Source organism: Loxodonta africana, chromosome 10 (genome assembly GCF_030014295.1).
Source record: "Loxodonta africana isolate mLoxAfr1 chromosome 10, mLoxAfr1.hap2, whole genome shotgun sequence".
Taxonomy (NCBI): Eukaryota; Metazoa; Chordata; class Mammalia; order Proboscidea; family Elephantidae; genus Loxodonta; species Loxodonta africana.
The window spans coordinates 22,755,751-22,783,088 of NC_087351.1; the positions used below are offsets into that span (position 1 = coordinate 22,755,751).

General features: G+C 42.2%; 1 protein-coding gene across 1 annotated transcript in view; it reads left to right on the forward strand.

The window, feature by feature from the left end:
* RYR3 (ryanodine receptor 3) overlaps positions 1-27,338 on the forward strand; it is a 446,068-nt gene that overhangs the window by 144,937 nt on the left and 273,793 nt on the right. Inside the window, exons 17-21 of the mRNA XM_064291963.1 lie at positions 2,179-2,274; positions 4,014-4,132; positions 11,688-11,821; positions 13,108-13,349; positions 23,641-23,833. Of these exons, the coding sequence (XP_064148033.1) occupies positions 2,179-2,274; positions 4,014-4,132; positions 11,688-11,821; positions 13,108-13,349; positions 23,641-23,833 (784 nt within the window). The remainder of the gene's footprint in view (positions 1-2,178; positions 2,275-4,013; positions 4,133-11,687; positions 11,822-13,107; positions 13,350-23,640; positions 23,834-27,338) is intronic.

The following is a 27,338-nucleotide window of genomic DNA, read 5'->3' on the forward strand; positions in this document are numbered from 1 at the left end:
TTGTAAAGTCTCTTCCAGTTCTAATACTTTGTAATGACGTAGCTCATACTCAGTGGTGAGTATTACAGTTACTGCTAACGTTTATTGAACTCTGTGTGCCAAGTAGGGTAACATCTCATTTTAACCTTCAGCAACACTTTGAGGTATATTTACTGGTATTAGCTATGGCAGCTAACCAAAAGATCAGCAGTTCGAATCTACCAGCTGCTCCTTGGAAATCTTGTGGGGCGGTTCTAGTCTGTCGTATAGGGTCACAATGAGTCAAAATTGACTCAATGGCATGGTTTTTTTTTTTTTTTTTAATGCTGTTATTATCCCAATTCTATTGGTGAAGAAATTGATGCACAGAGATGCTCATAATTTGTCCAAGATCACAGTGTAAATGATGGAGCTGTGGTTTGAACCCAGGCAATGTGCTTAACCACCTTGATGAAGCCAACCTGAAAAGCTGTTTAGGAGCTCAGACTGAATTCTGCCCTCCCCGACTGCCGAGATAGAAAGAGAGGCCCTGAAGAAGACCTTCCCTTATCCGAAATACTTTCCCAGCCTCTGGCCCAGCCCCTGGACACTGACAGCATGAAGGGCAAGCTTCTTGGGGCCAATCGATTTATATGGACTTGTTCCAGAGTCTTACAACTGTTTTGCCCTAGGGAAGGTTACTTGGTCTACCTATTAAACCTGTTACCCGATTAGGGTCCATGCCCTGGAGCAGTCGAGCCAATGAAACATACTCCAAGTCAGTGAGAAAGTTTATTAAGGAAATGCATACATCACCAGGGACCCGGCAGCAACACAGGCTGTCCCTATGGAGTCCCAAAGAGCAGTTTTACATTAGAGATTATATAGAATCTTACAAGGGTTACAAGTGTCTTTGTAGTCCCCTGCCAGACATTTCTTTATTAGGCTACAGACGTACATATCTGATACCTGGGCTCCAACTTTCCTGTTGGGGTTGTTTGTCACAGGTAGTCCCACCAGAACAAAAGATTATTTGCATTAGTTTAAAACAAAGAACAGAGTCATTAACATATGGTCACAACAAAGTCATTAACAGAGGTGTGTGAGGAGGCAGGCAGAGGAAGAACAGCTTATAGGTTTATCATGGCCTTAGTTATGTTAAGCTCTCAGTTGCCCATTTTGAAAAAGGAGAAGATATGCTGGGGGGTATTGGGGTCACAAACCCATTGTCTTCGAGTCAATTCTGGCTCATAGCGACCCTATAGGACACAGTAGAGTTGCCCCCATAGGGTTTCCAAGGAGCACCTGGTGGATTCAAACTGCCGACCTTTTTGTTAGCAGCCATAGCTCTTAACCACTATACCACCAAGGCTTCCTACTTGGTCTAAAGTGTTGAAATTTTAATGACAGAGTATTCTCTTCCTCCCTTTGCAATATTATCTACCAGTGGTTTTCAAATATGAGCAGACATCAGAACTAGCTGGATGGCTGCTTAAAACACAAATGATGGACCCCATCCCTAGCATTTCTGATTCCATAGATATGGAATAAGGCCCAAGAATTTGCAATTCTAACAGAGTTCTTAGGTTATGTGAATGCTTCTGTTCCAGGGACCACATTTTGAGAACCACAGTCATCTGCTGATGGGTTTTAGATATTTGAGAGTTAACAGTGCATGTATAGTTTAACTTACTCATTAGCTTAACCAGCCTTTCCAGCTTGGATACCTTCCTTTAACACTGAAGAATAGTGCATCTCTAGCAAGATTTAAGAAAACATTGGGAGAAGTTGAGTTCTTAAGTTGGTAACCAGGCAGGTCTTATTTTCTTGCTTATCACTATCTGAAGCAATTTTACTAATTTATGTGGTTATTGTCTCTGTCCCCAACTCAAGTCTAAGTTTCATAAAGCAGGGAATCTGCCTATTTTCTTCCCCACACTCCTACTGCCAGCAGCTAGACAGGTGGGTGCCTGGTGGATAGCAGATTCTCCAGAAATATTTGTTGAGTGAGTGAATGGATACTGGATTTTTACTCCTCTTTTTTTTTAAGTATAGAAACAGAATTGTATCAAATGATTAGGGAGGGGAAGACTGTCATTCAATTCCTTTTAGTTGCTAAGCAGGGGAAGTATTTCACAGCCTCCCAAATTTGTATGCCCATCACTCTGCCCTCTAACCTACATAATCTTACAACATAATCAGACGTTTCCTTGTTTTCAGCTGCTCTCATTCGTGGAAACAGAAACAACTGTGCTCAATTCTCCAACAACCTTGATTGGCTAATCAGTAAATTGGACAGACTAGAATCTTCCTCAGGTAAGAAGTGACAGGAAACTTCTAACTGGAGAAGGTGAAGTGTGTTCTTTTTGCCCTTGCTGTAAAAAAGAAAACAAAGTTATGTATATATATATTTTTTAACAATTCTCTTTTCTACTGGATTGCAGATGACACTCAAATAATTACCTCAACAAAAAGAAAGAATGTCCTAAAGCTCCCAGCCACCCAGTCCTTCAACTTTATTTAACGACTCTAACTCGGGCTCTAATCCTTCCTTTTCTGTGTAATTTTCCGCTTTGTCCCTTCATCTTCACGTTCTAGTTCCTAAATTATCCCACCCCCACCTACCCCCAGCATGGCTTCTCACCCCCACCCTGTGATACTGGTCTCCTTCTCACCGCTGCTTCGTACTTTTCTTATCTCGGGGTTTCTGAGCCGTCTCTGAGTTGCACTCCTAACTATTTTGGTTAGAAGCATTTTTAAAGGATGACCATGAACTGAGCAGAAATGATGACCCTCACTCAGCCCCTGAATCACCCTTCACATCATATCGATAGCCCTTCTTGATAATTCACAGAGAGTGCAAGCCCTTCACAGAGAATTGGAGCCAAGAGTATGGTCATCGTTGATGAGTGACCACGCTGCAGGGCTCAGCAGTCGGCTTCCTAGTGCTGAGTGAACATGACAGCTGTGGGCACCTCCTGGGATGTTGAACAATGTTGATTCTTTTCTCATAGTCTGGAGGTGGGAGGTGCTTTAACAGACAGGCCAAGGAAAGGGTCCCCCAAGGACTGCCCCCCACCCGCATGTAAGCCTTCTCTTCCCTGTCTCTTTAGTGTCTCTTCCCATCTGCTGAATTATCTTTGAAGGTAATTTATGAAAACCTTGAGATAAATGGAGTGAAGAGAAGTTTTCTCAATAACGCTAATGGAGATATTGGCCAACAAGTCCCTTGGATTTTCGTCACAGTGTTAGCCTTATGTGTGCCAGCCACAGGGGTCACCAGTTAGTTTTTCCTGAGCCTGCACTTAAAACAGAAAACCATCCAGTGTGCCAGGAAGAGGTGGCAAAACCAAAAAGTCTTTCTTTAGGGAGCTTAGAGTTTATTTGATATGCTAGTAAGTCTAAAATAATAATAATTTCCAGGGTGGTTCCTGGAAAAAACTCATACTCAGGCAACACCCGGAAACCCTGGTGGCATAGTGGTTAAAAGCTATGGCTGCTAACCAAATGGTTGGCAGTTTGAATCCACCAGGAACTCCTTGGAAACCATATAGGGCATTTCTACTCTGTCCTGTAGGGTCGCTGTGAGTTGGAATCAACTCGACAGTGATGGGTTTGGTTTTGGTTTTTGGTTCAGGCAACACCCGGAATATTTTCTAAATTACTTGAGTGACCTTTAGAACTTATAGTAAACTGTGTGTCTGCTTTTACATTCATTTTTGAATTAAGTGTTGTTTGGTTTGATCAAATTAGGAATTCTATTTTACAGCTGCTCCTCTTCTACATTGTGACGTTAGAAGGATTTAGTTTGGGAAGAAGGAGATGCAGTTAGATCTAAATTAAACTCACCCCTAAATTACAGCTTGGTTGGCCCCCAGGGCCCCCTGAAGTCTACCAGAGATGACTGCATCTTTCTTCTGTCTGGAAATATTTAGTAGAGTCAAAGAATTGATGATATTTTAGCCCCCTCAGGATGGCCTCTTCATTCTCAGGTTTCTAAGTTATGGTCAGCTCTGCAGCTTAGTGTCTGAATGGCTTTTGTGGCATTCGTGTAGGTATCTTGGAAGTTTTGCACTGCATCTTGATTGAGAGCCCAGAAGCCTTAAATCTGATAGCAGAGGGCCACATCAAATCCATCATTTCACTGTTGGATAAGCATGGGAGGAATCACAAGGTGAGTATGGAAAGACGAACCCAACAGTGATTGACTTTACATAGCTTTTCCCTCCCCGGCGCTTAATAACCCATTGTGTATGACTGAGAGACTGTTGGCTACTCTGTTTCTTGTCTTTGATAACTACTTTGGGACACTAGGGTTCTGAAAGATGCTTCCTTGCCTAGGAACGCACTCCAAACCAGACAGCCGCACTGGGTCTTAGATGGTCTCCCTTGGTTTCCACCCAGCTCCCCAAGCTCTGTTGTTAGTTACCATCAAGATGGCCCTGATTCGTGGCAACCCCATGTACAGCAGAATGAAACACTCCTTGGTCCCACACCATCCTCATGATCGCAGGAGTACTTGAGCACATTTGTTGCCTTCCAACTTGGGGAGCTTGTCTTTCAGCACTATGCCACATAGTATTCTGTTGTGATCCATAAGATTTTCAGTGACTAATTTTCAGTGGTAGATCACCAGATATTTTTTCCTAACCTGTCTTAGCCCAGAAACTCCGCTGAAACCTGAAACCATTATTGACCATCCTGTTTTTTGAATTATTGATATAGCTTCCAGCATCATGACAACATGCAAGCCACCACAGTAGGATAAACTGACAGACAGGTGGTGGCCCCAACCCCTGCTCATCATTATTAGCCCTTTACACACAGCTCAGCTCACTGTGTGAGTCACTTGACTAAGCTCTGTGCAAGGCCAGCTACACAGAGCTGGCATCCATTGTAGAGTCTAAGAACTTAGGGGTAAAACAGCTAATACATAGAGAAAATATATAGGAATCTGATTAAAAATACTATAGAAAGTCTTAGCAGCATGGCTCATTGTTAAATGAAATCAGGTTTACCAAGAGTCAAGCCAAGTGAAGTAAAGGAATGACTGCACCATCAAGCAGGAGGAATAAAGCTGCCAGTCTCTCTTTTTGCTACAAAATAGCTGTGTGACTTTGGGTCTCAGTTGTTTCATCTTTTAAGTGGGAATAATGCCAGCTCCACTTCCTAAAGGTGGAATACTGTGTCAAGTTTTTTAAGTCTTCTAGAGCTCCAACATCTCTATTTTTATGAAATCATAACTCTAAAACACAGTGAGTAGAGAAAGTCTTTTGAAGCATCAGCATCATACATGGGGACTGCTTCTCTGGCTAATTAATTGCGAGACAGGGCACTCAAAGGCTGAAGAGGTCTATTTCAAGAGCAGATGGCATAATCACACATGAGGGATGACAGCTGTGCTCCTGCAGAGCAGAAGGAGCTCAGCTGGGTCGTGGGCCCTTGCCGCCTGCCCTCACTTGGGGGTACTGTACATTTGAGATGCATATCAAGTCCCAGAGAATGAACCTCTCCAGCATTGCTTAGATGACCTACATCATCCTTAGGAAGCAGAAAAGCCACAGTCCTTAGCACCTGTGAAATTGCTTGGCAATGAGTAGAAAGAAATATGTGGGGTCTATAATTGCTTTCTCAAATGTGGCAAATCAAAAGCAGGCGGGAAACTCCAGCTCAGTCCAGCTTCTCTAAATTCCAACATGTTCTCTCTGTCTGGGAAGTGTAATAAGAATAATTGGCAAGTACCCGAGTAACACATGGTGGGAGCCTAGAAAAAAAAAGCTATGTGCAAATACCATGGGGGCCCTTTGACAGGAAACCTGCTCTCACTTGGTTTCCCCAGAGGCTTCTGTATGTGATACTATGTAATGCACTTAGCAAATAACCACTTTTGTTACAGCTTCTTTCATCCAAAGAGCTACAAAGTATTTAATGGGTGTCATGTGGTGATTAACATCTGGCCCATTCTGCAGTTGAGGAAACTGAGGCCTAATAAGCTGAAGTACTTTGCTTTGAATCCAGTATCTGATCTGATGCTATTGTCTGAGGGTACCCTAGCAGAGTAGACTTTGATCTTTCAGAGCCAAGGCAGTTTCAGAAATTCTGGCAATGTAGCAAAAGTTCAGCAATGTGATCTTGGGACATACGAGTCTCCTCAAGGATGCTCCCATTGTGTCTCCTGATGAATTTGTGGGTGAAGGCTTGCCATGAGTTCCGATCCTCCCTTAGAGATTATTCAATTGGATAGTTTATCGTCAATGAGAAATCTGGCCTTGAAATCATCACCAGTGGTATTTGGGGTAACTTTGCAAAGAACATGCCGAGTGCTGGCCAGAATTCCCTTGCAATGATTTACCTTTACTTAGAAAATGCCAAGGTAACGCGTTCCTATTCAGATTGCTCTGTCTTCTCTAGTCCTAGGTTTTCAGGAGTCTCCATCCCATTCACTCAGTTTTCTATGAAAACAGTGACTCAAAAAATAATACAATTTTTGAGCCAAAAAGGACTCTGAGATCCTCTAACAACAAAGCAACAATGATATTAATAATGATAAGTAACATTTATTTTGCACTTATGAATGCCAGGTACTTTCCTAAATGTTACATCCCTCTTCTTTCATCCTCACTGCCACCTTTTGAAGTAACATTATTGTTATTACCACCTTATAGAGGCAGAAACACGGCTGGGACATGGGTCCTGGATGTGAAGCAACTTGCCAGAGGCCACACAGCTAATTACTGACAAATTAGGACCAAAGTTTAGGTTTCCCTACCCCAAGTTTAATACAGAAATCATGAGTGGTGCAAATAGTTAACACACTCAGCTGCTAAATGAAACCTTAGAGGTTCAAGTCCACACAGAGGTGCCTTAGATGATAGACCTGGCGACCTACTTCTAGAAAATCGGCCTTGAAAACCCTATGGAGTACAGTTCTACTGTGACACACATGGGGTCACCACGAATTGGAATTTACTTGATGCAACTGTTTTTTAAGTTTAATATTCTTTTCAGTGTGTCTCAGGCTATAGTCTGGGAATATATTCTTCCCAGTCCACACGTTCTGTGAGACTACGTTTAATTTTGTGTTTTCATTGTTATCATTTTCTAAATACAAAACTCTTTGCAGTGACAATTTCACAGTTAAAAGGCATTTTCATAGAATAAATTAAATGTTTCTTAAACTGGAGCACGGGGGCCCCTATGAGTACAAAAGGTGGTCTTTAGGGTCTATGACTTTTCCTTTAAAAAAGGGTTTGTACGTTTCTTGGGTTTGAGAAACCACTTTCTGTACCATGCCACCTCCAATCACAGGCTTAAAATCATGAGCATATGTAGCAGCAATTGTTAATACCCTCCTGCCTCTAAAATGTTTTAGTTCTTGGCTACATCCCTTCCATAGAAATCATTGCCCCTGATCAAATTTGCATGATCTTATTTGAAGTCATAAGTTATGGGGAAAGAGCACAACCTTTAGAGTAAATGGGACAGGAGTGGGTGGCAGTGCCCACACCCTATTTTCTGATGTACTTTGCCCCTTGACTTCTGATAGATTTTGCTCCTGCTAACCCCCCCAGCATCCCTTACTTCCTCTTTTTTCAAGACCCATCAAAACCCTACCTGTCCTTCACAACTTAATTTCAACAGGACGCCTTCCATGGAGCCTTTCGTGATTGCAGTTGGGGTTGGTCTCTCCTTTAGTCTTATATGACTGTACTGTTTTAGTGGTTGTGCCAATCTGTCTTTTATATAGCTATTTTATGTGTATGTCTACCATAGACTGTAAATTCCTTCATGGTAGGGACAGTCTTTGTAATCCCCATAGTGCGAAGCCTTTATGCTATACACGTAGGCTTTAGCACATGTTTGTTGGACTTTTAATAATGAATAAAGGGAATGAAGGAGTAGAGCCAGAATCTCACCTTGAATCTTTGGAAGATCATGTATATGTTCAGGCCTCATCTCACCCAATAGCTGGCTAATCAGTGGTCACAAACGCACTTACTGTGTGGGCAACGCTGATTTTATTGTTTGGGAAAAAGAAGAGTTGTTGAAAATTTTGACAGTCACCATATGATTTTCCCATGGAGTAAGCTTCTAATGATAAAGATAAAATTTGCTCTTTTTCCTTGTCCCTCACTCTATTTCACGCCAAACCTGTTCACTGTTGTCACAGATAAATATTATTTATTATCATCTCTGTTTTCACAAAGGATTTACAGCCATCCGTAAGAAAACTATGGTAAAATCGTAATGTCCTTCCTCCCCCAAAAATATAAACCGGAATCAAAGGTTTAGCCTGGGCTAGGGGGAGGATAGAATGCAGGTAAGGAGACTGTTAACTCTTACAATTTAATTTTGTTATAATTTTTTAAAAAGTTGCCATCAAGTTGACTCTGACTCCTGGTTCCTCTCTATGTTTCCAAGTAGAACTGTGCTCCCTGGGATTTTCGATGGCTGATTTTTTCGAAGTAGATTGTCAGGCCTTTCTTCTGAGAAGCCTCTGGGTGGACTCCAACTGCTTCTCTTTCAGTTAGCAGCTAAGCTCCTTAACTGTTTTACCACCCAGGGGTTCTGTTGTTACAACACCTGTTGCCATAGAGTCGATTCTGACTCATAGCGACCCCAGAGGACAGAGTAGAACTGCCCTATAGGGTTTCCAAGGAGGGGCTAGTGGATTCAAACTGCTGACCTTTTGGCTAGCAGCCGAGCTCTTAACCACTACGCCACCAGGACTCCATACACTTGGCTTTGAGTTCCCAGGCAATCAAGGCAAAACAGAAGCATTCCCGACCACTCAGTTATCATCCATAGGAAGAACAAAATTTGTTCCTCAGGGACTGCAAAGCACTCATTTCTCAAATACAGAACTTGATATAAAACTCATAGAATATAGTTAGAGGTCTTTTTAGAAAGCTGCTTTTAAAGATAAAAGCTGAGGACAAAATGCTATGACAGCCGAATGATGTTCCCATGGATATGCAATACTTATTTCTTATCTTTAAAGTAGAATTCCTGCATAAGCCTGTGTTTCCAGTAGAGACTAATGGAGATAAAAGCAAAATGAGAGGATTTTGAATGAAGCCGGGTGTGAGTGATGAAAAGGATTACAACCAGAAGCAAATGAACTCTATAAAATGGGCCAGGGAAATTCTCATGCTGGACCAGTGTATTGATTAGGGAAGCCTATATCAAATAAGCCTAAATTCTCAGCAGCTTAGCACAATGGAGATTTATTTTTGCTCACTTCACAGTCCCAGGCCCTCAGTGGGCTGGCTCTTCTCCGTATGGTCATTCAGAGACACCTCCCATCTGATGGCTCCCCCATCCCCTAGGGCAGGACTTCACAGTATATACTCTGCTTAAGGCTTTCCAGGGATGGTGCTAAAATGCAGGTTCTGATTCTGTAAGTCTGGGGTGGAGCTTAAGCATGTGGTTTTCTAGCAAGCTTCAGGTGTTGCCAGTGCTCCCGGATCACACTTTGAGTAGGGAGACCCTTGGAGTCCTTCACTGGATCTCTGTATCCATTTGTGAAAAGAGACAGGGCACGGAGGACTGTGTAGATTTTCAGCGCCAAGGCTGAAAGTACATCATGTCCACCAGTTTTCCACTGGCTAGGACTCACTATGAGTCGGAATCGACTTGACGGCAATGGGTTTTAGGGCTCAGTCCACGGCCCCACAGGTTGCCAGGGAGGTGGGCAGATGTAAGGAGAAGAAATGAAGCTGGTGAGCATTTAACGGTGTCTGCCACAGTTCCAGACATCACAGAGATGCATCCATTCAGTCAGAAAGTCCAAATGACCTCCAGGCTCAGAGCCTGTGTGCCCTCCGGGAGGGACGGGATCTGTCTACACTCCCTTCTCTGTTGAAAGAACCCATTTAAACTTTTTTTTTGGAAAGGTGGTTTGCCCCATTCCCCAGTTTCACCCAAAGAATGCCTTGTGAAACAAAGCCTAAACAATGTCACCTCGATTCTCGAAGGCATCATTTATTTGTAGGCGAAGCGCTGCTCTCTTGGGCTGTGTGCTTTTTCCAGAGTCTTTCTTCTCATCCTGGTTCACATTGTCTGTGGATGAAGCTCTGCGTTCCCTCTGGCTGTGACAGCAAGGTTCCTGCAGCTATCACTCCAAGGCAAAACAGATGGAAATGTCTGATAGGCTGGATAGAAAAAGTATTTAATTTCCCGGCCATCTATGGCCCCTTTCTTAGACTGAGAAACTGTCCTTTGGAGTTCGAGTTTCCACAGATGATCTGTTTCACGGTGTGGTAATGCTAAGAGTCCTGCATAAAACCACCTCTGGGATTTTTTCCTGCTTGCCCCATAAATGTGCTTTGTATCTATCTGGAATGAAATTGACATTCAGGGAGGCAGGTAGAAAATTGGCTTGTGAGAATTATGGATAGAAATGTCATCAACAACGTGAAGCCATCTAGCCCCACTAAGCACTGAGTCTTCGGTGACCTCTTTGAAAGACTGAATGTGGGCTGCCCAGCTCCCTGCCAGTGGAGCCTGCCCCGTGGCTGCTGGTATTGATTGAGTGCTGTTTGCACGTTTCTTCCTATAGTGGAAAGAGGGGGGAAAGGCTCACGGCCCAGCACAACTTGCTCTGCTAAGATAGGAATACAAAGTCTGAATGAAAGAGGACGCAATGCAAAGAGACAGGGTAGACAGAGGCCAGTACGTGGGTGGAGGAGGCCAGAGACTGTTCTCACTTTCTGGGAGCTTGGAAAACAAGAAGGGGCAGAGACAGCCTGGAGCCTGGTCTCTGGAGGTTCATGGGCCCCCTGGGCTCTTGCAGGTTTGCTCTCACTCAAGGTGGGAGGAAGAAAGCAGGTGAGATGTTCTGAATACTTATTTCTTAGGGACATAAGGATACACTGGAGTCCCTGCGTGGCTGCTAGCCAAAAGGTTGGAGGTTTGAGTCCACCCAGAGGCACCTCAGAAGAAAGGCCTGGAGATCTATTTCAAAAAAAATCAGCCATTGAAAATCCTATGGAGCACAGTTCTACTCTGACACACATGGGTTTTCCGTGAGCTGCATCAACTCGAGGGCAGCTGGTTTTACTGGTTAAGGGTTTCTTAGTGAGTTTTGATGATGCTATAGCAAGAGACTCAAGAACAGAAATCTGCCCTACCATCATCACTCCTCCACCCCTATGAAGTTCCCAAATGTATTACACACAAGGGAACTTAGTCAAATGGGAATCTTAAGTGCCCTTGTTAAGATCTGTATTCGTGCCCACAAGTCCTCAGTGCAGAGTGCTGCAAAGGCTGGGTGGGAGCATGCACCAGCTTGGTGTGAGACCTAATCAGGGCCTTCTCCCCCATCCCTTGCACTTGTGGGACCCTGAGTCACTGCCTCCCTGGAGTTTTTGCACCCGAGGATTCTCACTTGCCCTATGCTAATCCTGAGCAGGATTTGAACCTAGACAGTCTCTCTTCAGAGCTCAGATGCTTAGAACAGTGATCACAGATTACATGCATAGTTTGGAGGGGAGAGCACAAGACTAGGGCAGGGAGCCTAGAAGGAAGCCCCAAGCTCATTTTGCCAAGAGGCAACAGACTCTGGCCCATCACTCCCTACTGCTTGGAGAGAAAGGACGGGCATCCTTCACTCTGAGCTGGTTCTTCCAGCTCGTGTCCTAGCCCCCACCCTTCATGGCACCCGCTTCATGCGTCATGGCAGTTAGGTCCTGCTGCTCCTAAGGTTGGCCCGGTGTGTCCTGCCATAGGTTCTGGATGTGCTGTGTTCCCTCTGTCTCTGCAATGGGGTCGCAGTGAGAGCCAACCAGAATCTGATCTGTGACAACCTGCTGCCCCGGAGAAACCTGCTCCTACAGACACGACTGATTAATGATGTGACCAGGTAAGGCTGCCGCCATCACCCATAAGGCCAAGCATCGTTCTGCCTATCTTGTTTCCAGGCTGGAAAGAGAGGGCCGACTGAGCTCCAAAGCTGCCTACCCATAATTTCTGTACATAGGACAAGACCAGGCCAGTGCACACTTTTTATGAATGGGAGCTTGTACGTCAATCTCTTTAGCAAAGCTTCTGAAACGTTTTCCCTGAAGTGGCCAAGGATGGAGTATATGTACCACCTGAGGGCTGAAAATTAGGCCCGACGTGGTTGACCATGTTTTAACTTAAACATTCATGCAGATCTTGTACCTTCTTCATAGTATATTCATCTGTGTTTTGATATACCAACTATTTTTCTGAAACCTTCTCAGAAAAGTGTTGTTCCACCCTGACACTATGGTTTGCTGTAGCCTCTGTCATGCAAACACTTTCCCCAAGGGCTATCTGTGGGGACCATCACGAAGAGCATGGGCCTATGCAGAACTCCTAGCCTGCTGGTCTATACCTGTGGCCATATCTGAGTCATGTGAATTCACTGGGTCTGGACCAGGCAGGCCTAAGGTTCTTCGACCACTTTCTACCTAAGCCCACACCCTCATCTGCAGTGCTGAGAAAAGAACGTCTGAAGTCTGGAGCAACCAGCAGCCCTGAGCCATCCACATGGGCTTCCTTTCTTCTAGGTGTCAGCCTAGTTTTTCCTTGTCCACCCCAAATAGATAACGGCCCCTGCCCAGTGAGCATAAACCTCTAAGAGTATGGATCCAAACAGAAAAATTCCAAGTGGTTCCTCCCAAGATTTCAACCACTTTGCTGGATACATTAAACCGCCAGCCCTTCACCAGGTTGCCTGGTGATGACTTTTGAGAGGCCATTGTTATGAATAATCAACAAAGCTACTATTAGGAAAATGGAGATCCTTAAACCAATTTACTGGAAGATCCAACTTGAGTATGTCATTCCTCTCACTTACAGAAAGAAAGATGACTATAATCCTGACAATTCTGTATAATGTTTTCAGCATCAGTTACCCACAGGTGGCCCTCAGAAAATGTTGGTTGCATTGAATGAAGTATTTCAGGAGACATTCATTATATTTTACAGTGGAGTCACTGTTGTTCTGATGACTTTCACTAAGAACTTGATCAAGTATTGGAGGCTTTAAGTTTTTTCTCCTCCAGAACAATGCAAAAAAACAAAATTCCTCTTGCCTTAGGTTTAATTGAGCCAGTGCCTCCTTGCCTTCTCAGTTTTGAAGAGCCTGTAGATGCTACCTATCTCCATGTTTAATTTCAGTATCCGGCCAAACATCTTCTTGGGAGTCGCTGAGGGCTCAGCCCAGTACAAGAAATGGTACTTCGAGCTAATTATCGACCAGGTGGATCCCTTCCTAACAGCAGAGCCCACACATCTCCGGGTGGGCTGGGCCTCGTCCTCAGGCTACGCCCCATACCCTGGAGGTGGAGAAGGATGGGGAGGCAATGGTGTTGGCGATGACCTGTACTCCTATGGCTTTGATGGACTTCACCTTTGGTCAGGTGAGTACCTTGCCAAAGCCTTGGCCCCTTTTACTGGGAATGATGGAAACTCGCTTTCAGGTGGAATGGTACAGACTCAAGAGCCTCAGCTAATTAGGTGGTTAGATGGAAGAATATCAGGTCTGAAAAAAGACTGTCCTGGGTCTGAATTGGGGCTCTGGCACTTCTTAGCTGTGTGATCTGGTAGAGATCACTTACCTTTTCTCAAGCTCAGTGTCTGTATCTCTATAATCCTTATTCTGCAGGATTGTTCAGATTATATGAGCAAACAGGAAAGGAGAAAGAGACTCAGCGTTTATTGGACAGTGAGCTACATACTTCTTGTGTATTTTCTTTCATTTTAGCCTCCCAGTGATCTCTTGGGGTAGATAATGTTGACTTCATGTTACAGAAGTGGAAACTGAGATACAAGATGTTTAAGTAATTTACTCAAAGTCGTGCTGGGAGGGATCCAGATTTAACTACAAGTCCATGATCTTGTCAGTGCAACCTCCTGCCTCCAGATAATAGTTCATAAAATCTCTGGATCAGTGTCTGACACATAGCAGGTACTAACCTCTTAAAAAAAGGATTCAACAATTCCCTTTTTTCAGTAAGATAAGCATTGATGCTTTCTCCAAGCATGTCCATGGCTTGTGCTGTGGAGGAAAGGGTTGGCTTCTGGCTGGGTGAAAATACAAGCATGACTCTCAGGCTTTCACACACAAGAGCTCTGCCTCTTCTGTCTGTTGTCCAAAGCACATCTTTTCTGTGTCTTTTGCAAAACTTAAATTGAAGCCATTTTGCCCCTTATATAAGTCCCTTATGTAAGCATTGTGCTATGTGTCTCTTACAAAAGGAGCCATGACACACATTTTTCCTTATAAGTCCAGTGTGAGAGAAATGTTTGCCTTTACAGCACAGACCTATGTAATTTTTTGTTTGGTAACCCATGTGTTCCTTCTCTTAGCTACCAGGCTAAAACCTAAAAATCATCCAACTTCACTAATTAACTCACCTCAGATCCTGATGACATGCTTTTTGCATTTGGCCTTTATTTTCAATTGACCAGTATATTTTTGTTTTTATACTGTACTTTTTAAACCTTTAGGAATGGTGTGAATTTATGTATTCCTAGTTATTTGGAGGAATGAGTGAGAAAGCTACCACTCATATTCTACATGTCCCAGGGGACAGTGTGGTACAGACAAATGCAGATACAAAATGGAAGGATGGTGGGTTAGCAGGAAATGAAAGTCTTGTCTTGGTTTTCTCTCTTCCTGACTTACCCTTCCCTAGTTCAGTCTTCATGGGGGCTGTGTATTTCCTTCTTGGTTCCCAGAGCCTCACTGTGGAACCACCGAGTCTCTGGCTATATAGTAGCAGTCTTTAGACAGTCCGGATGTCTCTGAGGTTACCACTGGATGTCACATGGCTATCAGAAATCCGTCTCTGGGAAGGTGATTTAGGAAGAAAGAGGCACCATGCTCACACATATCTATAGCTCCTGTATTTGGAAGTATTGATTCTATGAGGGGATGAATGGAGTTGGCTGTGAAAATTATTAACCCCACTGCTTGCTTATTGCTGTTTATCTCCCGCCATCTTGTCCTCATAAACCGTGAGTGTTCTCTGCAGCCCATACTACTCCTGAAGAGGACTTTCCAAGGGGCATGTTAAGGAAATACGAAGTACAGTTGGGCCCTTGGATGAAGCAACTTGGACCTTCATTTCAAAGAGCGGCTAACCATTCTCAAAGGGAAAAAATGCACTTAGTCTTTTCCGGACTTATAGCACTACAGGGACACTTGCCTACCCCTTTGTAGACATTTGTGGAATAAATACATGAATGAGTCACTAGATGGAGAACGCTTCCACTGAGTATCCAGAAAGGGCTGCTTTCTGTGAACATCATAGCTAACTGTTTATTGTTAACAGTAGTAGCTAGCACACCGTCATCCTCCCTGTCACCCTACCCCTCCTGTCGTCATCCTCCCTGTCACCCTACCCCTCCTGTCGCCTCTGAAGGGCAGCTGATATCCTAAGCCCACATCAGTCATCACTAGCAATGACTTGTGAATAGAGGTGGGGCAGGATGGTTGTGAGTCAGTTTGCGGCTCTCTGAACACTACCCGCACTTGTTCTGCCAAAGATGGGTACATTCAGGGGACTGACTTCTCAGTCCCAAGCTGCTGATCAGATGTGGAGAAACCAGTGCCTGGGAGATTTTCAGTTTTCATTCTTACTAAAACCCAAAGCTTCCTTGGGTCTGAGCATCATCCTGAACTCTCCAACACGTGGTGAACATATATCTTCCAGAAGGCACTGCAGGCAAATATGTCAGCATGTACTCCGGCTGAAGAAATAATGTTTCTGTTAATGGCTCCCACCAGGACAGCTGTGAATTCCAGACTATCTGATTTAAGGGTAATTGTCTGATGAAGAAATAAAATGGTAATGACACTCTAACCTGCTTACTATAGGAGGGAATGGAAGGTGATTAGGGAGAGATATCAGAAATTGGTCGTGACAATTTCTCTTCTTTTCCTTGAGATTTAAATGCCCTGGTTCATTAACTTTAAACTTACATGTGTGTATAAATTAAGCAACTGCCTTGAACTCGTCTTTAACTTGCTTATCAAGTACAATAGATATTGCAGTAGTTGGAAAGAATTGCAGCACCCCTGAGACTTTGTCAATGGGAAAAGCCAAGAAGAAACAGCGTGGCTTTGCAGTTATGCCTGGGTTTGAATCCCAGCTCTGCCACTTAGTGGTTTTGTGACCTTGGGAAAATTCATTAACCTCTCAGAGCCTCAGTTCCCTCAGATAAAATGAAGATGATCTAAGGCTCTTATGAAGTTTAGTGAGGGAAAAATGTGAAGTTCCTGACACATATTAAATACCTACTATCTTAAATTCTGGAGCCCTGGTGACATGAGTCAGAATCGACTCGAGGACAGTGGTGTTTGGTTTGGTTTTGGTGATGCAGTGGTTAAGAGATTGACTGATAACCAAAAGGTCAGCAGTTTGAATCCACCAGCTGCTCCTCAGAAACCCTAGGGGGCAGTTCTACTGTGCCCTATAGAGTCGCTATAAGTCAGAATCGACTTGATGGCAATGGGCTTTTTTTTTTTTTTTTTGGTCTTGGTTTCTTGGTGCTGCTGTAATAAAAATGCCCCCAGTGTGTGACTTTGAAGAGCAGAAATTTATTTTCTCACTGTTAGGAGGCTAGAAGTCCCAATTCAGAACGCTGGCTCTAAGGGAAGACACTCTCTCTTTGTGGGCTCTGGGGGGAGGTCCTTGTCTCAGCCTCTGTAGCCTCAGGGTTCACTCCTCAGTTCCCCGGGAGCTCTCACCGTGTGCTCCTGTCTTCCCCAGTGTGTGCCCACTTGTCTCTAATCTGCTCTTTTCATGTCTAAAAAGTGATTAGGTTTAAGACACAATCTACATTGATAATGGCTCATTAACATAACAAAGAAAGCCCTATTCCCCAATAGGATTGAATCCATAGGCACAGGGGTTAGAATTCTAACACATAATTTGGGGGGGCCACAGTTTATCTGTAGCACCCGTTAGGATTTCACTTCCCCCATTGTCTGTGAAGTCCTCTGTAATCTTAAAGACCAAATCCAGTGTCCTTGGTACCTTGCTGAAGACCATAAGAACAGCCCAGTTAGAGCCACCCTGGTAATCCCTAAGGGGGTAAAGAACCCAAGTCCCATGCTGAATGGCAGAGAAGTTTCAAAGTGGCATCTGGGAATATGAATGATCTTTTTGTCTGTAGGAAGAAAATCCTTGATAGGTCTCTTTATAGTTATGGAAGTCTATGAAGTAACCTACAAGCGTTCCCCTCCCCAGCCCTGCCCAACCCTCCCTACAGAGTCCTGCATTAGCTCCATTAGCATGGTTTCCCTCCTGACATGGGCGCCACGTGGCCTTTCAGGACTCAGAGCAGCCTGCAGTATGTCACTTCACAGGAAGAATTCACACCTCCCTTTCCCTTTTGACAGCTTTTTCCCCTGCAAAATTGGAATAAGCAGAGGAATTCACCTTGCCAAGAGATAAGTGATAAGGAAGTAAATGAATGGAGTAAAATCATGTTTCCTGATTTATTAGGACTGCTGACTGATCAGAATAATTTAGCTCTGCTGTCAGATGACACAGTGGTTAAGAGCTTGGCTGCTTACCAAAAGGTTGGCAGTTCAAATTCACCAGCTACTCCTTGGAAACTCTATGAGGCAGTTCTAACTCTGTCCTATAGGGTTGCTGTGAGTGGAAATTGACTCGACAGCAATGAATCACATTTGCCCAAGGGGACTGTACCAGTCCCCCTTCCAAGCTGAGTCCAGGGGTGTTGGTTTGTATGCTCTGCTATCAAAGCATGCCCCACTGTGACCCAGACCTTGCCACCCCAGTGTTATGGGGAGAGAATCCAAGGAGTAGTGTAGAATACCAGCATATTTACGTCTTTGGATGCCATCACTTTCTAAACTGCCTAAATATTTGTGCTTATGTTATAATGCCAAACTCCGCAGTGCCTGGAGCTACAGAAATGCTGAACACCAGTGTTTCCTGTTGACTGCGTTACTCATCGGAAGAGACAAAATGCCGCAGTTATATATCCTTGGGTTAATTTGAAGATGCGTGGCATATGATTAAGTGGTTTTTTCTTTTATCTTAAAATGCTGAGTTTGGAATGGCCTTTCCAAGCTTCCTGGGGCCTTCCGATGGATCTGAGCCTATAAATCAAGGGAGGCTTCTTCTCTCCTTCATAGTGTCAGAGGCAAAGGGACTTCCCAACCTCTCTCAGTGGATAAACTTTAGGGTTACTTAGACTTCTTACTGTCTCAAAGAGCAGTTGCAGAAGCTCATAGAAGAACCCTCTGAAACAAGTTTGGTTTTCCTTTCTCCGTCAGCAGGGTTCTGTCGTTCTGAAAGGGTCAAATACAGTAAACACATTTGAAAGTGGCTGTTCTTAAGCACTATTTTTCAATAAAGGGAGTAGACTTTTTAATTACCTTTTGGACTTGACGGTCATGGCTGTGATTTTCCATTTTGTTACCTCTTTTTCCTAGTATCACAAAAGGCATAATATTTCTGTGATGCTCCGGCAGTCTTATCTGCTGTTAGTAATTCAGGTTTTTGAAGCACTCATGATTTAAAAAAGAGGAAATCATAGCAGCATTGATTGTGAGTTATACTGTCAGGCACTCTTATAATCATGCTGCACAGAATAAGTCATTCAAAACTTACACCAATCCTGCGAGGTAGTCTTTAATGTTATTCTAATTTGATAAATGAGGGAACTTGAGTCCAGGAAGGTAGGCAACTTGCCCAAGGCCACACAGTAAGTGGCAACGCCAGGATTCAAACCCAGGCAGTCTGGTTCTAGGAACTGTCCTTAATTGTTATACAGTACTGCCTCTTGGGTATTGTAGAGGACATCAGTCATTTATTTTATCAGACTCATAGGGGTAATTATAGTACCTTACAAACATCTCTTTTTTTTTAATTATGGTAAATGCATACTCAACAAATCATTTGCCATTTCAACTTTCTTCATGTATACGATTCAGTGACATTAGTTATGTTTATCATGTTACAAACCACTCTCTTCACAGGAGGTATCACTGTGCCCATTTTACAGATGGAGAAGCTGAAGCCCCTAGTTAAAATCATGTGCCCAGGTTCATGTAGCAGGTGAAGAATTGGGGATATTTGAACCCAGGCCCATGTGACTACAAGGCTCCTTCCCACCCTATGTACTACTTCATTACAACATCATTATTAGGAGCGTCATCTTGTGTAAATGTGTGGAGTACAGGACCCTTCTGACTAGCTCAACCTGGTAGAGATGGCTTCCTCTAGATGGAAGTTGAGTTATAAAACACACTGTATAAAAGCAATTCCACAATTTTTTTCCCATTCTAAAATCTTCACACTACTCACGTTTTAAAATTAGATATACTTCATCATGTGACCTTTCACGACATGAATATTATGTGAAATGGGCTCTTACATTCAAATAGACTTCCTATTATTTTGTTTGTTGCTCTAAGTGCTTGCTAAGTATATGTTATATATCCAGTCATGATCAACAGTTTCCCCTTTCGTTTCTACATAATATTGGTCCCAATAATATTTTCTACTGTATTTGTCTTAAAAGAGGCTCAGCCCATGGTTTCAACTTGCCTATTAGCGATCTTTAGTGGGTGTTCCAAAGGGAACTTCTGCTTGGAATCCAGACTCTTGGAATAAGGCAAGAGACAGTGTTTTTTGTCACAAGGACATAATTACTCATCCTGGTTGTTGTTATCAACAAAGAAAGCAGGCCAGATAAAAGACTACTTCTCCCAGCCATCAATCCTCTGTAAGACACTTGACAACTATGGAATATTATAGGTTGAATCCAGCTCTGCTGTCAGCTTTTGATGGCATAAAGCCCCTGCTGTGGATGAAAAGCATCCCATGGAAGCTGCTCTTCATCTTCACCAGTCGAATTGCAGGCTACCTAGAAGCCCCAGCAAACTCTGAGAAGGTGGAAGAGGGCATTGGAGTCACACACAATTCAACATGGCCACTTCTATCCTAGTTTATATGAGTCTCAGAAAGGTAAAGGACTTTATAATTTGTGTTTTTATCCAGCGAGAACCTGGGCACTTTTAAAGGTAATTGTAGGAAGCCCTGGCGGCGTAGAGTTTAAGAGCTATGGCTGCTAACCAAAAGGTCGGCAGTTCGAATCCACCAGATGCTCCTTGGAAACCCTATCGGGCAGTTCTACTCTGATCTATAGGGTTGCTTTGAGTCAGAATTGACTCGATGGCAATGGGTTTACAGGTACAACCTAGCATTTCAATTATTTCTTGATTTTCCTGAGTTCACAGAAATCTCTTGGGATTTCTTCGAATGACTACGGGGATATTTTCTGGGAGTTAAACTAATGAAAAGAGAAACACTTTATGCAAGAAAGATTTTTTTTAATGGGAAAATAAGACTACCTTTAAGAGTAAGCCAATTATGGCAAGCTTCGCTGAGCTTTAATATCATAGATATCTTTCATAACTGACATGAATAATATAAGAAAGAAAAGATTCTGGGACTTGGGATATCTAGATTCTATAAAATGAGCTAGGATTATTTAGTGTCCTCAAATGGAGAAATTTGACAGGTGTCAAACCTACATACACTTTAAGTTTAGTTTGGTTTTTTGTTTGTTTTTCTTTTAACAATTTTTGAATATAAGCCCTACCATGAGGAATTCTCCTTATTCTTAGCGTGAAGGCCAGGTATTAAAGATTAAAAAAAAAAAAAGAGAACCAATTTGAGGCCATGCCAGACTAATTTGCCAATATGCGTTGAATGTATTGTGTTCTGTTGTGTTGTTACAGTTCAAGGAGTCTAGCGCCTACATTTCTGTCCAGCTTAATTTCCCTACTACACCACCTTCTTCAAGCCCATCTAGTCCCCATGGTCCAACCTGAACCAAACTGTAGCTGTTCTGTAAATATGTCAGGCTGCTTTTGCATAAGCTATCTATTTCATCTGGAATGCTCTTCCTCATTTATCTAGAAGGAATGAAGAACTTTTCATCCTTCAAGGCTCAACTTGTCCCATGTTCCCAGGTAGACTTGGTACCTTTCTCGACCTCTTTGGGCATCATGTATCGTATTGTACTGTAGATATGAATGTAAAATACACACATTCACGTATATACCACACACATATTTTAATATGTTTGAATAATATTCAAATATATTTGAATTTTCATTTCCCACTAGAGAAGACTACTTAAGGGCAGACTCCGGGTCTTCTGTCATGACCGCCAGCCCCAAGCATAGTATGTGGCACAGAATAGAGCCTCATTACTCTTTGTGGAAGGGTGGGAGGAAATATAATATGGATTTGTCGGTCACTTAAAATAATTAGAAGAGGTTCACCAATCTTTTTTATTAAGAAGAGTATAGTGGTTTTACTATTTTAAAATCCACTACTTAATGTAGTATCTATTACTAGAATAGCAGTAACCACTGAAAAAGTTCTAATCTGAAAGTAGAACAAATTACAGAACAAAGATAAATGTGCAATATTTATAAGTAAACCACATACCCATCAGAAAGGAATTTCTTTAAAAATACTTTGTTTTATTGTGCTTTAGATGAAGATTTACAGAGCAAATTAGTTTCTCGTTAAACAATACGCTTTGTTTTGAGACAGTTATTGCCAACCCCATGACATGTCAACACTCTCCCTCTCGACCTTGGGTTCCCCATTACCAGCTTTCCTGTCCCCTCTTGCCTTCTTGTCCTTGCTCCTGGGCTAGTGTGCCCGTTTAGCCTTGTTTGTTTTATGGGCCTGTGTAATCTTTGGCTGAACGGTGAAGCTCAGGAGTGACTTCAGTCCTGAGCTAAACTGTGTTGTGTCCAGGGGCCATACTCTCCGGGTCTCTCCAGTCTCTGTCAGACCAGTAAGTCTGGTCTTTTTTTGTGAATTATAATTGTGTTCTACGTTTTTCTGCAGCTCTGTCTGGGACCGTCTATTGTGATCCCTGTCAGGACTGTCAGTGGTGGTAGCTGGGCACCATCTAGTTGTGCTGGACTCAGTCTGGTGGAGGCAGTGGTAGTTGTGGTTCATTAGTCTTTTGGACTAATCTTTTCCTTGTATTTTTTGTTTTCTTCACTCTCCTTTGCTCCAGAGAGCATGGGATCAGTGGAGTGTCTTAGATGACCACTCATAAGCTTTTAAGACCCAAGATGGTACTCACTAAAGTAGGATATAGAAACTTTCTTTATAAATTGTGTTGTGCCAGTTGAGCTAGATGTCCTCTGAGACCACTGATGGCATTTAACAAAGCCATTACACAACCAGTTTCTACCGAATATTTTATTAATAAAACATTTACAATATGGTAAGTGCATAAAACAAGTTAGAAAACCTATACTATACCAGTTTGATGAAAACTTTGTATATATGAAACACTGGAAGTATTCACACCAAAATGTTAATGGTAATTATTTTTAGATGTTTTTATTGAGTTGGATTTTTTTCTTTATTTGTGCTTTTCTATATTTCTCCAAATTTTCTACAGCAAACATATTACTTCTGTAACCAGGAACAAGGTGTATTTTGACAATTTTTTTTTTTTTTCCTAAAATCCTATTTTAATTCTTAACTTCTGGGCTTTCATTGTTCTCTTCCAAATTCAGAACTACAAACCTCACAGGGGACAGGTGGAGTGATGATTATAATTTGATTTTAGAATTTCTGGAATGGGATGGTTTGAGATGTAAAAGCAGATAAGTGATTTTCTTACTAAGTTAGGTCAGGAAATGACAAATCATCTCATAAAAGATACATGCACGCCCCCTGCAAAAAAAATCACCAACACAGAGCATAGCTGACAGCATGCTTCCCAGCCTGTCTGAAACAATGATGTTCTGAAAAAAAAAAAAAAAAAAAGCTGTGCTGTTCTTCACTTAGATGGCTTCTCCGTTAAATGCTACAGTAGCCATGCCTTTTAGAAGGAATAAAAAAGAACAAGGTCTTTGGGTACCTGTGAGTAAACACATGCATACACCACAACCTACAGCCAAGTCTGGTGGACACCAACAGAAAACAAATAGCAACCTCAAATACCAACCACCTTTGGATATTGTTGTTTTTATAAATTAGAAGGGGCCGGTAAAGAGTTATGTCAGATGATTATGTTGACATGGGGAGGTCAATTATAGACATAAAATATAGTCTCCTACGGTGACGAGCTCATCAATTTTCTGCAAAACAAAAAGCGCCCAAATCTCACTATGTACCAGGGCTTCTGCATAGTGCTCTCCATGTGGTTCAGGCCATGATACGATTTTAGGGGGTGAGAACACCCTTTAAGGAGAGTCTCCTGACATCTAAGTAACTCAACCTTTTGGGTGGGCTCCAAGGTATGAAAGCGGTTTGTTCATTTCTTCGGGCACCAGGTCAGAGCCTGAGCACTTATTGAATGTGTTGAATTCTTTTTGTTCCCATTAGGAGCAGTTTTCCCCTGAGACTCATCTCAGGCATGGTGTCTGCCCACTGACCAGGTTAGGAAAGCGTTTTTCAGTGCTCATCTCTCACAGGGAAAGCAACGTTGTATTTCACATGCAATGCCGTACCCAGACCTGTGTGCTCATCATGCCCTCCCACTGAGGGCCTGTGAGTGGTCCCACTTTTCTCCACTTTTCCTGAGTTTCATCCCTCAACCTATCACCCTTCAACCTATCCCTCCAGCATGGTGAGTCCCTCTGTTGTCCCACACTCCTTCTTGCTTTTATTTGCCCTCCAGGCCGGATCCCTAGAGCCGTGGCCTCCATCAACCAGCACCTCCTGAGGTCCGATGACGTGGTGAGCTGTTGCCTTGACCTCGGGGTGCCCAGCATCTCTTTCCGCATCAATGGGCAGCCGGTGCAGGGGATGTTTGAGAACTTCAACACAGATGGACTCTTCTTCCCTGTGGTGAGCTTTTCAGCTGGTGTCAAGTAAGTTATGGCTGTTATTTCATGGAGAGTAGCTGCTTCCCCACTGCCTCTATGAGCTGAGGAGTTTACTTATCTCCTTCAGGGTTTCAGGACCACAAGTCAGACTTCTAGGAAAGTGATGGTGCAGGGTGGGGAGCAGTGCAGCCATTCGTTCAGTAAAGACCTGTTGAATACATACCCCCTTCCAGGAATCACACAGTGTCTTCAGATAAATGTTAAGATAAATAAGATAAGCCCTGCATATAAAGTCACTTTAATACTATAAAAGTAGTACGTTCTGATTATAAAAATTTGAAAGATATAACTAAGATAATGAAAACCACTCGTGGTCCCGATATCTAGCTATAATCTCTACTAATATTTTGGTATTTATCTTTTTGCTCTAAGTAATGTGCTGTTGTTTGTTAAAGTGGGTATTGAACTGAATGTGAAGCTTTATATCTTGATTAATTTTTATTCAGCAGTAAGAATTGAGTTCTTTTCCCCAGTCAATAATTATCCTCCTCAGAATGATTTTTTATGGTTATCATATCCCTTCATTTGGCTTCATTTCTCAATATAACCATTACTTTGCTGTTAGATTTTTACGCTGTTTCCATTTCTATTGTTACAAATAAAATCCTTATGAACGTCCTTGAGCATAAATCTTTGTCTACATTTCTCATTAGCTCTTTCTAGAAGTAGGTCTAAGGATATAAACTTCTAGAAGTCTAAATGTATAATTATGTGGCCACATTGCCTTTCAGGAAAATTGTATGAACAATTCAGAATTCCTTATCAACAATTCCAAAATCAGAAAAACTTTGAAAGCCTTAATTTTTTTTACAACTCATTTAGCAGCAAAACCTGGCCTGGATCCATTTTGGAGTAGACTATCAGGAACAGACGTGAAGCTGTTTTTAGGCTTTTATTTATTCTACTTCTTGTGAATATTTATATGTTTAATTAAAAAAAAAAAAACCATTAATGTGCTTGATTATGGGTACTGCCCCTCTGTCTAGAGGTTCAGCTTAGTAAATGGGACCTTATTTCTTAAAATATGAAGATGCTAAAGTCTGAAACACATCTCCAAAGATTTCACGTAAAGGATTTGGGCATGTATTATCATTTAAAGCAACATATGGGAATGCCTAACCAATCGGATCTTTAGTAACAATTACTGTTACTATTTTTTTTCATCTTTGCCTATTTGAGAAAACTATACCTTAAAGTTTTTTTTTTTGATTGTACTTTAGATGAATGTTTACAGAAAAAAACAGCTTCTCATTAAACAATCAGTACACATATTGTTTTGTGAAATTGGTTGCCAACCCCATGACATGTCAACATTCTCCCTTCTCAACCTTAGGTTCCCCATTACCAGCTTTCCTATCCCCTCCTGCCTTCTCGTCCTTGCCCCTGAGCTGGCATGCCCATTTAATCTCGTTTTGTTTTATGGACCTGTCTGACTTTGGCTAATGGGTGAACCACAGGAGTGACTTCATTACTGAGCTTAAAGGGTGTCCCAGGGTGATACTCTCAGGGTTTCTCCAGGTCTCTGTCAGACCAGTAAGTCTGCTCTTTTTTTTTTTTTTTCTTTTTTGCAAGTTAGAATTTTTTTTCTACATTTTTCTCCAACTTTGTGTGGTACCTTCTCTTCTGATTCCTCTCAGAGCAGTTGATGGTAGTAGCCAGGCACCATCTAGTTGTGCTGGACTCAGTCTGGTGGAGGCTGTAGTACTTGTGGTCCATTAGTCATTTGAACTAATCTTTCCCTTGTGTCTTTGTTTTTTTTCATTCTGTCTTGGTCCAAATCGGGTGAGACCAATGGAGTATCTTAGATGGGCGCTCACAAGCTTTTAAGACCCCAGACACTACTCACCAAATTAGAATGTAGAACATTTTCTTTATAAGCTATGTTATGCCAATTGAGCTAGATGTTCCCCGAGACCATGGTGCCCAGAGCCCTCAGCCCAGTAATTCAGTACCTCAGGTAGTTCAGATGTGTCTATGGAGCTTCCATGACCTTGCCTTGAACAAGTTGTACTGGCTTCCCCACTGTTGTGTACTGTTCTTACCCTTCACCAAAGTTACCACTTACCTATTGTCTATTTAGTGTTTTTCCATCCCCACTCCTCCCCTCCCTTGTAACCATCAAAGATTCTTTCTTTTTTTTTTTTTTTTTTTTAAATTTTTATTAAGCGATTCTTTCTTTTTTGTGTAAACTTCTTCACTAGTTTTTATAGTAGTGGTCTCATACAATATTGGTCCTTTTATGATAGACTTATTTCACTCAGCATAATGTCGTCTAGGTTCATCCATGTTGTGAGATGCTTCGCAGATTCATTATTGCCCGTTATCATTGCATAGTACTCCATCGTCTGTATGTACCATAGTTTATCCATTCATCTGCTGATGGGCATCTAGGTTGTTTCCATCTTTTTGCTATTGTGAACAATGCTGCAGTGAATATGGGTGTGCATATGTCTATTTGTGTGATGGCTCTTACTTCTCTAGGATATATTCCTAGGAATAGGATTACTGGATCATATGGTATTTCTATTTCTAGCTTTTTAAGGAAGCACCATATTTATTTTCCAAAATGGTTGTACCATTTTGCATTCCCACCAGCAGTGCATAAGAGTTCCAATCTCCCTGCAGCCTCTTCAACATTTGTTATTTCTGTTATTTTGATTCATGTCAGTAATGTCGGGGTGAGATGGTATCTCGTTGTTGTTTTGATTAGCATTTCTCTAATGGCTAGTGATGGCGAACATTTCTTCAAGTGCCTGTTAGCTACTTGAATGTCTTCTTTGGTGAAATGTCTGTTCATATTCTTTGCCCATCTTTTAATTGGGTTATTTGTCTTTTTGTTGTAGAGGTGTTGGATTTTCCTGTAGATTTTAGAGATTAGACTTTTGTCAGATTTGTCATAGCCAAAAATTTTTTCGCAGTCTGTAGATTCTCTTTTTACCCTTTTGGTAGAATCTTTTGATGAGTGTTAGTGTTTAATTTTCAGAAGATGCCAGTTATCTAGCTTATCTTCTGGGGTTTATGTATTGCTAGATATGGTTTGTATCCTGTTGATGCCATTTATTAGGGCCTCTAGAGTTTTTTTTTTTAGAGTTGATCCCATTTTTTCTTCATTGAATCTTTATACATTTTGGTTTTATATTTAGGTCTTTGATCCATTTTGAATTAGTTTTGTGTATGGTATGGGTCCTGTTTCACTTTTTTGCCAATGAGCTTTGCCAGCAACTTTTGTTAAAAAGGCTGTCCTTTCTACATGCGATGGTCTTTGGGCCCGTGTTGAAGATCAGGTGACCATAGGTGGATGGATTTACCCCTGGGTTCTCACTTCTGTTCCGTTGGTTGATATATCTGTTGTTGTACCAGTACCAGGCTGTTCTGACTACGATAGCTGTATAGTAGGTTCTGAGGTCAGGTAATAAGAGTCCTCCTACTTTAGTCTTCTTCTTCGGTAGTGCTTTACTTATCCAGGGCCTCATCCCTTTCCACATAAAGT